This window comes from Hipposideros armiger, unplaced genomic scaffold (assembly GCF_001890085.2).
Source record: "Hipposideros armiger isolate ML-2016 unplaced genomic scaffold, ASM189008v1 scaffold_668, whole genome shotgun sequence".
NCBI classification, from domain to species: domain Eukaryota; kingdom Metazoa; phylum Chordata; class Mammalia; order Chiroptera; family Hipposideridae; genus Hipposideros; species Hipposideros armiger.
This window is the reverse complement of record NW_017732018.1, coordinates 31,455-44,577: the sequence shown is the minus strand read 5'-3', so window position 1 is coordinate 44,577 and position 13,123 is coordinate 31,455. Positions and strand designations below refer to the sequence as shown.

General features: G+C 34.5%; 1 protein-coding gene across 1 annotated transcript in view; it reads right to left on the bottom strand.

Moving 5' to 3' along the window:
- Positions 1-603: 603 nt before the first annotated feature.
- The window catches only part of SMC5 (structural maintenance of chromosomes 5), a gene marked incomplete at its 5' end in the record, with an annotated part of 35,251 nt that continues 22,731 nt past the window's right edge, over positions 604-13,123 (bottom strand). The window contains 8 exons of the mRNA XM_019626366.1: positions 604-1,548; positions 2,701-2,796; positions 2,880-3,059; positions 5,947-6,066; positions 6,294-6,398; positions 6,840-6,935; positions 7,373-7,417; positions 9,745-9,870. Of these exons, the coding sequence (XP_019481911.1) occupies positions 1,405-1,548; positions 2,701-2,796; positions 2,880-3,059; positions 5,947-6,066; positions 6,294-6,398; positions 6,840-6,935; positions 7,373-7,417; positions 9,745-9,870 (912 nt within the window). The remainder of the gene's footprint in view (positions 1,549-2,700; positions 2,797-2,879; positions 3,060-5,946; positions 6,067-6,293; positions 6,399-6,839; positions 6,936-7,372; positions 7,418-9,744; positions 9,871-13,123) is intronic.

Below are 13,123 nucleotides of genomic sequence, written 5' to 3'. Positions count from 1 at the left end.
ACTTTAGAGAAGGTTCTTTTAAAATTTTTATGAAGAAAAACTACCTTTTTGAAGAGAAATGTCCATGTGAGAGGACACTACTTACGTTTAATTATTTTTTGACATAATAAGAATATAAATTTCAGTGGCTATTTAAGAATATACAAAACCCAAACTGAATGCAATTCTTCAATTTATTCAGGCTCCCAAGTCAAAAAAATAATTTTGTCATTACTGGCGCAAATCCAATCCACTGTTCAAAGATATATCCTTGGACTAGTCCATTTTTTTACAAGATTTATTTTTTAAAAGAATAGAATTTGTTTGGTACTGTTAATTGGTATAACTCAGAGATAAACAAATGATTTTCTCATCTCATTCTTTCATGCTGAAAGAAACACAGTTTAAACAGATTTTCTAAGATAATGGGGTAGGATCAACACTGTAAGAAAGGACCTATAAGCTTAAGTTCTAGATACATTATGGTTTTAAACAAATCAATGCTTTCTCTCACTCTTTATATAATATCAAGAAATTTCAAATATAAATCGTAGAAACCAGTATATGAAATCTTAAGAAAAATCTTACTAAAAATAATTATAAAAATGCTTTTAGAAATTTAAGATGTAAAATACAATTGACTTTAAATTAAAAAAAAACAAAAACAAAAACCCACACACTTTACAGGGTTATTCGTTAAAAACGCTTGTCACTTCATTTTATTTTCTGTCAGTCTTTTGGTTGCATCTTGCATCATCTAGTGGCCACCTTGTGGCATTTCAAAGAAGTCCCACTACCATTTTTGAAACCAGTACTTTTCTTCTTTTGAGATACCAATACAATTATAGTACCAAGTTTCATAAAACTTGTTTAAAGGCCCATAAAATTCCATTTCCTAGTGGAGATAAGGTCATCTTTAAAATAGGAAGAAATGAATAGATTTGTCATAAATTAATACTGTACATTAGACATTTCCATGTCAATTTTTAAAAATTAAATATAACACTGGGAGAAAACTATGACTTAAGCTCTAGAGTCATCTTTAGACTCTAGAAATAATTAAAGTTACTCTGCAGTTAAAGCTCAGGGTTACCATGTCAACTAAACTTCCTATGACGATAACCCCTCCCACTATACCTCTGATTTCAAATAGTAAATACTTTTTAAAATGGGGACCAATGACTTGCAGTTAGAGTGAGACGGACTCAAGTCAACAAAGACTGACTGACAAAGATGTAATTTTTACTACCAGACTATTCCACAGAAAGAAGTCATCACAGTCTCCATCAACCCATTTGTATTTAACAGCAAGTTTCCAAAAGAACTGATATTTCAGTCTTAATGGATCTCCTAGCTTTTATTCAGTTGAGTCATACTGATAAATAGAAGTTAACAGAAAAATTCCAAAGTTCTCTCCTCTTATTTTTACTGAGAAGGTTGAGTGAACGTAATACGGCGCCGCCGTCTTTGGAAAGCCTTTAAATTCCATTTGTTTGGTTCCAGCATATGAGGACCATTGTAGACAAATAATACTGTCATCTTTTCAGAATAAGGGAGGTTTTGTAGGAGCTGTAAATGTTAAAACAAACTTATCATATAATGCTGTATACATTAAAAAGCCCAATTTGCCAATCTTACATGTATAAATATATTACTTGTAATATTAGTGAAACTCTTATGAAGCTCTCAAATAACTCAATTGATAACCTGCCAGACTGTGATCCTTACCTGAATTAGCACATCTGAAGCCTGGCCAAGGAATAATCAACATGCTTAGGGAACCCTCTACATTCACAGGCCAAACTGGATCAGACAACTTCTTAGGTAAGACCTTGCAGAAGTGTGTCCTCCAGAATTTTCCGGATAGGTACTTTCACTCATTTTTCCACAAACAATTCTCAAGCAACTTTTACGGTCAGGCACTATGACAGACTGGCAGCCTGAAAAGTGTGTAACAGGGAGGTCTGGTTTATTTATAGACCAGTGTATTTGGTAAACAAGAGGGTATTAACAGATCTGCTTGTTCTATAGAGTATCTGCTGGAACAAGAAGAGTATACTATTCAATAAAAATCTGAATTTAGGTTGGGCTCTCCAATGAAAATTTCCACGAATACTTAGTTAAGAGAAAAAAATATTGATGACATCAATAAATACATCTTTGTACATCCATTTTATAATTTACCCACACCATAAGACGTAACTAAAGAAAATTTCCCGTTGCAATGGTTCTAGCTTATGGAACATTCTCTATCAATATACTTCTGTTTTTATCATAGTTAATCTGTGCGTGGATGTTGGGACACCCATGATTTCCTCTGGGCCAGGGCAGTGCCGACTGAAGAGGGGCAGAGGACGCCAACACAGGCCTTTCTGGGGAAATGAGGGCAGAGTGCTGGGGCTTGTGTTTCCCTGCCATCTTTTAATGCTAAAAAGGGATCTTCTCTAGAGGAGGAGTAAGGGCCAAAAGCAGGGAAGAAATCTCTGTTCTAGAACATAATGCTATGCCTCCTTACGTTTCTTTCTCTGATAGTGAGGTTTCTGATTAAGTATGTCACTGGAACTTGTCCCCTTTAGTAATATAAATATTGCTGTAATCTTTTTAGTTCCCTTTCTGGGAGTGTTCCTGCTCAAATTTACATATTGGGCCCAAATCTGCTACATGATTAAGCCACAGGGGACTTCTGAGTACATGAGCATTTTTAGGTTACTTATTACCTACCTTTGGTGTAATAAAGAAGTACTGAGAAGTGTTTTCTTTACAAGCAGTATTTACAACCATTTCAAACACTCTCCGTTCATTGATCGGGTCCATTCCCTAAGCAATGACAATAGTAACAATTATATTTAATCTATTATAAGATATAAGATAAAACTCAAGTAAAAGAATAATCACTATACCTGATTGATTTCATCCACTACTCTGAATGGACATCTATTAAGCTCCTGAAGGGCCATCAAGTATAACATGGTAGAAACACTTCTTTCGCCTCCACTTTGATGATGAGGAGTTAATTCATGCAGCTGAGTACTACTGCGAAATTTGACTCTAATTTGAATTCCATATTTATCATAGTCTTCCTGTAAGACATTTAAAAAGCTGATGAAAGATGTGTTTTCTCTGGTAATTTTATACTGTTATTTGAAAACAGGCTGAATAAATCAATTATAAGAATAAAGAACTTAAAATGTAGTGATAGTTTAAAGTAAACCAATAAAATATTAAATAAACAGTTGCTATCTTCAAGCTTTAGGGGGTCTCCAAGGATCTATGACGATAAGAAAAATATTCAGATTAAGAGTAACCTTTTTCCTCATCTCATAACATTCATTTCAACTTTAGTAGATTTCCCAAGGATTTTTAGAAATTACTGAGTGAAGATCCGTGTCATGGAGAGGCACTACCTTTTCTAGCTACTGAATTGCTGGTGTTAAAAGCTACAGGTGCAAATAATTAGAACGCAGTGGCGTATCATGCCATTTTCTACTAGAGAGGCAACTGTATGTCACCACTGCAGGGGGCCAAGAGTCTTCCCTGCTTCTTCAGCTGGTCAAGAAAAAATATTTGTATTAAATCAAATATATACACATGATACAGGCAAAAGCCTGTCATATAATAAGTTCTCACTAAGTATTTGTTGTAATGAGTACATTCAGTGCTCTGTAAATTTTGCTCAAACTGAGGTTGCTCTAAGGCTTATTTACTGCTTTTATCAATGTCATTTCTAGATCCATCAGGTTTGGATTTACCCCAAAAATGAGATGCATAACTTAATAATTAAAGGCTAACTATTTAATGAATAGAGCTTTAAGAGCTAGACAGCACCAACCAAGAGAAATATAATATAAGCCACATAGGCAATTTAAAATTTGGTAATAGCCATTGAAGTAAAAAGAAATGTGAAATTAATTTTAGTACATTTTATCTAATCAAATATACCCAAAATAGATTTAACATGTAATCAGTAAGATATTTTTAATATACTTTTACATCCTTTGGTGTGTATTGTATACTTACAGCACATTTTACATGTTTCAAGTGCTCAATAATCATATGCAGTTAATGGCTACCATATGGACAGCAGTGGTCTAATAGCAACAGTAAGAGCTTCTATAAAAATACAAATATCTTAACCATAAATGTAAGAATCCTGATAGGCTATCAAATTTTAGAAATACTGCCTTTAATCTGTTTGCCCTCCAAAAACAAAAACAAAACAAATGACAACATTAAATTTTAACAGTTTTGATTCCCATGGTTTACTTTTTAAATTTATAATTCTGTTTCTTCCATAATAACTTCATTAACTATGCTATTTCTCAACTATAGCAGCTTTGATTGCTAGAGTTTTGGCTCAGCCACGTATTCTTTGCTCTTCCTGCCCAATTCTAGCTTCCTGCATCTTACTGAAAGCTCTGGCTAAAGAAGTCAGTTCTAGAACTGTGATTGAGGAGTCTAGAATAGAAGCACAATAAGGGAAAGGCTGAGAAGAGATAAGAATGTCCATTTTCCAGGGCCCATGGCTACGTATAACAATCGAACTGAAAAGGCTAAGAATCAGTGTTATTGCACCGAGTTATCATTTAAAAACACAGAAAAACTATCCAGAAGAAACAGCACATGCTAGAGTTATAGCACCACTATGCAAGAGGACCTAGATTAAAGAATGGGGTTTCTATGGCAGCTCAAGCTCCATAGGCTTCCCTATGTTTTCTTGATCATATTTATGCCTCATCTGGTCAAGCTATTTGATAAAGATACTGCAGTTACTCTCAATTTGACAAAGCTCTCAATAATCAAGTTTTCATCCCATAAAAATGATGCCACTTCCATTGAAGGGACAGTATTTAAGAGCTTAGGCTCTGGGATCAGATCTGGGGTTTGATTTTTTGCTTTGCCAATTGATAGCTTTGTGACCTTTAGTAAAGTTTCTGTAAGTTTGTTTCTTTATTTGTAAAATAAGGTTGATAAAAGTACCTGCTTTATAGAATGTTTACGAAGATTAAACAAGATAACAAATTTAAATGTGCCTGACATAGTGCCTGGCACAAAGAAAGTATATTATATATTATTATTGTTATTACAATATGTCCCTGAAGTTCTAACAAGCCCAAAGACTGGGTAGATAACAATTACTGTGGCAGGGTCTACTACCTTACTAGAACTTAAAAGTGAAACAATGTTTGCTATCCTTATGTCTCCTACGAAGCAGATGGAGTCACGGGACAAAGTTCCTAAGTGGAGAAAAAAGTGCTACTTTGCTTTACATTTATGTATGGAACATACATGCAAAATTGCATACAAACTAAAATGCAAAATGTTGAGCTGTGAAGGCAAGGAATTTCCTTCCTTCCTCTCCTCCCTTAAAAAAAGAACTTATTAGGGAAAATTTTCAACATATACAAAATTAGAACCCTAAAATAAGCTCAGTGTATCATCAGGTGGTCTCCACTGTGATCGATACATGACTATGCTTGTTTCACCTGTAACTCCACCAACTCCTCTTTCCCGATTATTTGTGAAGCAAATCCCAGTTCATCTCTTTATACATTTCTTAATGGTAATTTTATTTTACCCACAATTTTAATTCATAAACTTAAAGCTCAAGAAAGCAGCAGCAAGTTTTCAAATATTTTCATTCTTATGAGCTGTTCAATTCTTGATCATAAAGGAAACCACTGATATATTTCAGTTATGTTTGCCAATTTATGACTCTTCTAACTTGGATAGCGGAAAGCAATGCAATGCATTTATTCATCACAGCTAAATAACCATTACTTACAATGGATATAAAAAGAGTTGGTAAGGTATTAGTCACCAATCTCAAATGTCACACACACAAAAAAGATCCTGATGGAATCCGATAACTAGTCTTTTTCCTTTGAAAAAATTTTCAGATATAACTGGAGTAAATAATTTACATATAATTAAGATTACTTGCCATGAAATATTTCAAACAAATTTTACCTCATTTTCTATATGGAGAACAACTTCACCAGCACACTGCATAGAACTAAAAAATCTGCTGAATTTTTCATTAATTTTTTCTACCATCTCTTTTAAAGGATTAAGCCATCTCTCTTTTACCTACAAATAAAGGCAATATAAAAATACAATTGAAAAGAAATGTTATTAGATTCTGATACAAAAGTTTACATAAAACTAATTTAAATATCAGTATCAACCTAGTCATAAGAATATACATTGCATTTTTTTTCTCAGAAGCATATCGTTTCATTTTACATTATTCTACATTCCCATATGATTGATGGAAAGAACACGACAAGAAGAAAAGATAAAGATTAAACCATTACCTGTGAAATGTTTTCCCTATATTTATCCAGTTCAACTTTCTTTATCTTTAGTTCACCAGTTAATTGCACTATTTCTTCTTCTCTTTTTGTGTAATCATCAACAACCTAGCAGGAAAAAAATGATTTTTTTAAAGATAACTCTACTAGAGGACAAAATTACAGAAAATGTGCATCAATTAAAACATTAAATGAAAATGCCAATGTGTTGCATTATTTGTATGTTTTTATAACATATTGAAATGCCATTTTTTTTGTATCCTTGAAAAAATAGACATTGCAATATTTCAGGTTAGCCCAACTATCCTTTTTATAAAGAAAAGGCACAGAACACTGTGTTCCTTAGGAAGAATCTATTTAAAATTCTAATAGATTCAGAATCTGGCATTTAAAGCACATTGTTCCTGCTGTCTAGCTTATTATTACCAAGAGCTCTAGTACAGAGTGGGAGGCAAGTACTGGAGGGAACTGTGTGTGCGTGTGTGCGCGCGCGCGTGTGTATGGGGAGGGTGGTGGTGGATGCAGTAGGCAATAGGGCAAGAAGCATACTGTAGGATTCAGTCCTGTGAAGCAAGAAGCTCTTGATCTTTCTTCAGTTAATAAAGCATCAATTTCATCCAATGTGTTTGGAAGATCTTGGAAAGCCTAAAGAAGAAGAAAAAAATGTCCATCATTACAAATAGTACAGTGAAAATAGTTCAAATAGTTAAAAAAAATATTCTGCTAAGTATCTACTACTATGTGTTCAACAGCATGCTAACACACAAGGAATCAAAGAAATTATAAACAGGGGTTTTGCTTTCAAAAAGTTTATAATTAAAAGGAAAACAAATATATGTACTTAATAACACTGGATAATACCTTAAGGCAATGTATTGATGTTGAGTATTAAAATAAGCAGTAAATCTCATATAGGCTATGGAATTTAAAGAAGGACGTATGAGTTCATGCTACAGGAGCTATAAGAGAGTTAAGAGAATTCAGAGGCCTAGAATTCATCTCTGGGCCTTAAAGCAAATGGCTAAGGAAAAGCAAGGCAGAGGGGAGCTAGGAGCTTGGAAAAAAGAACAAGCACTGCATACCATGGGGGGTGAGGAGTTGTGTCCATTTGGAATGGTGGGTACTTGCTGAATTGGTAGAATGGGTCCAGAATATGTGGGGCATTGAAAGAAAGCAAGAAGTTAGAACTTTATACTGTACTTATGAAGAACTGCAAAAGCATCCTAAGACTCCAATTGCTGTGACTGTAGAATTTCACCATAGCACTATCTTCTGAGTCCATGCTGTAGAAACAAATTAGGACAGATACCTTCCTACAAGGGGAAGCAAGCAGCACATTGTTTTGCCAGCACAACCTGCCAAGTGCATATACTACAAGGTACAAAATGAATCTTGAAATCCTGAAAGAGATCCTGGCATTACATTAATATTTAAAGTATTTTTGAACCTTTTAAGAAAGTTCAACTTCAACAGGCCTTCAGATTATTTGTTAAATATATTTTGCTGAATCTGACTCGTCCACTGAGCTTTGACTTCATGTGCCCAAGACTTAATATCTTCACTTGACTCTAATAGGCATCTTAAATTTAAGATGGTGAAACACAAATATTCCCTACCATTTCTCCTCTTTAATCATCTCCATTTCAGTACATGGCAAAATTTAAGGATTCCCGCTTAACTTTCACCTCAAATCCATTAGCATGTCCTGCTGGCTCTGTTCTTAAAATGATACTCAAATCTAAAAACTCTCCAGTGCTTCCTCTCTAATCCATACCATTATAATCTTTTGTCTTCTAAATGGCCTCCTTGCTTCCAGTCTGGTTTCTCTACTTCATTCTCCATATAGCAAATAGGAGTGGTCTTTTATAAACGGAAGTCAGTTACATCATTCTTTAGCTTAAAATCCTCCAGTAGATTCTATCTCAAAAACCCCAACTCCTTCTATGGTCTATAAGGCCCTACATGATTTGACTTCTGTCTTCCTTTTTGCTTGGATTCTAATCTTACAGCTCTATTGAGATTCCTTCTTCTCTGAGTCATGCCAAAGATACTTCTGCCCCAGGGGCTTTGTATGAGCTGTTTTCTCTGGCTGGGATACTTTCCCCTCAAATCTTTACTTGACTGATTTCTTCTCTTCATTCATGGCCCCAGAGCAACAGTATCTTCTCAAAGGAGCCTTCCTTGACACTACCCTCTCACCTTGTCTTATTTTTCTTCTTAGCATCTCCTGCTTGCTACCCAACATTACCTATTTGCTTTTGTTTGTTTTTTTTGTCTGCCCCATGGTCCAGACTAGAATATGAATTTCAGTAGACAAGGAAGTATGTCTGTCTTGTTCAATGCCCGATGCACACACACAAGTGCAATTATTAGTAAGTATATAAATTATCTTCTAATTTTGTTCCTTTCAAAAACAGTGTAAGTATAGAATCATGCTACTTTCTGAAAGAAAAAATTAGTACAGATATTGTATTAATATTTACATACTGTATGATAACAGTGTATTTTGGAGAAGTTCTAGTACATTTTTATAAACAACAGCTCCTCAATTCGTCTTAAAAATATCTACTAAATTCCTCCTATGTACCCAAACAGATCCATTCTCTGTGGTCTCTGTGTCTGATACCATAGAGTAAAATCTTTGAGGATTTGAAAATAATAATCCAAATTAATGTTTTTCCAGTTCTACTTATATCCTTAGTAGACATTTCATTATCTATTGAAATAGATAACATTTGAAATTAAGAATCAAAAAAGCCATACAAATACTAGATATTTTAAAATTTGTTTTCTCATTGTGACATTATTCTGAGAATAGGTATGTAGGCATGGTAATAGACCTACCTGTCAGATAAAACTTAGGGGTTACAGGGCTATATAATTAATGATGGAACTTGGACTAAAAGGTGCATTTCCTCATTTTACTAACTAACTGAATGAGGTATCCGCATATAAAATAATGGAGAGAAGAAAAGGCTCTTTTCTCTTTCCTTGTCAACAAGTTTCAGCCCTGAACATTCAGCTCCCATTAAACCCCGAAATAAAAACCCTAACGTCCAGGAAAACATTTTCATTTTGCCTTTGTATTTCTAAATATCACCTCTATTTACTATTTCTTATATACCAATTACTGCTATCCCTTACAGGTAGCTTGGGGGGAAAAAAATCTTTTACTGGAAAAGTGAATGTTATGGTGCTAATAATTTTGCAAGGTGATACCCATATTTTAATAAATTTAGTACTAAGCAATAAGACTGACTGCTGCCCAAGTATGAGTAGAGAAAAATGTGTTAAGCAAAACTACATACATACTCAATTAAAAAATGGGGAAAATGATGTGCTGTATTTTTTATACACATCATGTTTTCCATGGCCCATTATAATGCCTAACACATTTTAAGCTTAAAAATGTTAAATATGTTAACTAGTAGCATTATATGCTTCTTATACTTACTGTCATGTAATCTTGAGGAATGGTCTGCTCTGCAGTCAGGTTACACACTTGCCTAGCTCTCTTCATGAGTTCCTTGCATTTCTGCAATAATCTCTGTCTGCTCTCATCCAACTCAATGAACTGTTGCTATTATAAGGAAAAGAAATATTTTGAAAATACTGTTAAATCAGTGGGCTATTTTATTAAACCATTATATTATATATCAAATAAATTAATGAATTTTGATTGTGATAAATCAATTATTTGAAAACTGTATCTCAAATCATAACTGCTTTATTATAAATGTTAATTTTGAACTTCAACTTTAAAATATATCAGCACATTAATAATACAGTATTACTCTAATTCATAAGAGCTTTAAAATTTAAATTTAATTACCTTTTTCTGAAACAGTTGAATTTAGCAATATATAATTTTATTGTAATAAAATTTGAAATGCACAGTATGTAGGCCTCATATCAGAAAATTCTGCATTCATATGTAAGTAGAACCTTTAAATAGTGTTTGATAGTTTTCCAAATGCCTTTCATGTAGTTATCATTTATTCACAGAAACATTCATTCCTCCACCAAATAATTACTGAGAACCTATTAAATGTCAGTTTTTATTATGCACTGAACACAGAAAGGTGAATAAGGGAAAAGACACATAAAATCATCATAAAAGAAACAGCTACTATTTATTGAAAGCTTATGTGCTAGGTGCTTCACACACATTATTCCCTTATTTCTCACAACACTGCACAGTAATATTGTCCCCATTTTGTGTGTGTGTGTGTGTGTGTGTGTGTGTGTGTGTGTGTGTGTATATATATATATATATAAAAAGTCTGAGAGGAATCAAGGCAACTTGTCCAAATTCACACATTTAGTTACAGGCTGCCAGGATTCATATCCATGCCTGCTCACAGAATTCGTGCTCTCTTCATTATAGCACGATGCCTGTCGGTGGGAGAGGACTGGGCAGAGGAAAGCAAGCGAGAGCATGTATGTGGTGGGGGCCGGGAATGCAGGAAGGTCAGAATGGTCACAGAAGCTCTGACAAGTGAATGGTGTTAAAACACAAGTAAGGAATTAGTAAAGCAGCAGCAGGAGGAGGCATTCCCAGGGTAGGTGATTACAAATGTAAAGGCACGGAAGCCTCACTGACCCACTTACTTATACAAGAAATCTAACATGTGTGGCGGAGAGTTAAGGATGTAAAAGATCAGAGTGGCAAGGTGGGCAAGAGCCAGATGGCAGAAATTCCAGTGGAATGAGGAAGCATCATGGAATGCCTTCTGTGGGCCAAACTTTGTTATAACCACTATCTTATGTGTTAATTAATGTAACCCTGATTACGGTGTAAAATAAATGTATTATCTCCTTTTTTAGATGTGGTTAAGAGATAGTAAGAAACGTGCTCAAGTTTATGGAGATAGCAGGGGAGCAGGTTCCTGACAAAGAAAACAGGTCCAGCTTGCTCTTCCCATTAAACCTCAAACTTTGGTTTGCAGAAAAAACATGCCTAGGGTGTTGGTAAAGATTGTTAAAACAGTGCTGATGCCTCAGCCACATGCCAGACCTATTTGATTAAGTTTTCTGGGGCCGAGGCCTGGGCATTTGTGTTATTAACAAGGACCTCAGGTGATTTTTTTTTTTATTATTGTTTTTTTAGCTGAGCCATCCTGTCACCTGTTGGCAGCTCAGCAGCAACTCAGCTCGGGCTGGGCATCGAACCGCTAGACCTCAGGTGTTTTTTATGCACACAAGTTTGATAAGCAAATAAACTAAACCCAGACAAATGTTATGAAAATGTTATGAAAATGTTATGAAATATATACTGGACTGAACTGAAAATACAAGCAAGTCTTTACATTAATCACTGAGTACTCTGGTTACCTCAAATAAATTCCTCAGTCCCTACATCCTGAGAGAAATAAAATGTTAGATTCCCAGTCACTGCGTCTGCTCTCTAGGGCCCATCACACTCAGGCAAATGTAAAACAAGGGACAGTTAGATAGACGCTAAACACTCCTAAAGTCATATTCCTCTGGACCTTACTACATGAAGTGTTAGAACATTATGGGAAAGAAATAGCCTTGAGTTGAATATCTGGGGCTATGTACTTAGGAGGTCAAAATCTCATTAAAAAAGTTCCTTCTGAGGGCCGGCCGAGTGGCTCAGTTGGTTAAGAGCTCGCTCAAGAGTTTGAGCTCTGAGCAACAGCGGTTCGAGTCCAGCCCGAGCTGAGCTGCCAACAGGTAGCAGGATGGCTCAGTTAAAAAAAAAAAAAAAAAAAGTTCCTTCTGTTTACCAGAGAAAATATTCTTTCTATATACACAGTTTTTGTGACATACCTCTTCACATAGCATCTATTCCCTCCCCCACCATAATTCTTGTTGAGCTTTCTTTTTTGGGGGGAGAGGTGGGAAGTGGGGGGGGGGTGATGAGTTGTGGAAAAAAAAAAAAAAAAAAGTTCCTTCTGTTTACCAGAGAAAATATTCTTTCTATATACACAGTTTTTGTGACATACCTCTTCACATAGCATCTATTCCCTCCCGCACCATAATTCTTGTTGAGCTTTCTTTTTTGGGGGGAGAGGTGGGAAGTGGGGGGGGGGTGATGAGTTGTGGAAAGGAAGGGAGTATACAATTACATAAGATAATGTTGTAAAGTCAGGCCAGTGAAAAAGATTTTATTTACATTTCTGCTTAGAGTCTAGCCTTTAACAGTTAGTTAACAGACAGCAGAAACATTTAGTCTATATAAGACATAAGGGTTTGAGAAAAGAGCAAATTTACAAAATACCCCCACCAACATCTATGAAAAGATTAGTCTGTAGGTATATATTCTGAAAGAAATTAGTAAGTATTATCATTTCTCTGGAATTCTTTTAGAGAAAGTTCAATTTGTCATGAAAGGTGTACAGAAATGACATTAAACAAGGAAAAGCTTCTCTAAGAGTGCCCTCTAGTGGTATAAATCATAGTTGCTCACAGAATTTCTTACGTTAAATAACATGTTGCATATGAAATTATTTAACACAGTAATTATTCTATTTAACTTATTAAAATAAGAGTCAAACAAAATGAAAACCATATTCTATATATGAAAGGAACTAAACTAAGTTCCAGGTAGCATGAACTTTTACTAAAACACTAACTTAATTAAAATATTTCTTCCTCAATTTTCCTTTATTACACATACAAGCACCAAATTTCATTTCGATTTAAATGATTTCAAATATCAAATGTTACCTATAAGTTTTAGCATATATCAGACAGAATACATATTTTAGAAATATGAAAAGTATTTATTCATTCTTTTTTATAATGTCAACTTGAAATTTTAATGTTAAATTTGAAATTTAGAAATAAGTGGTCTTAATTGACTTTTT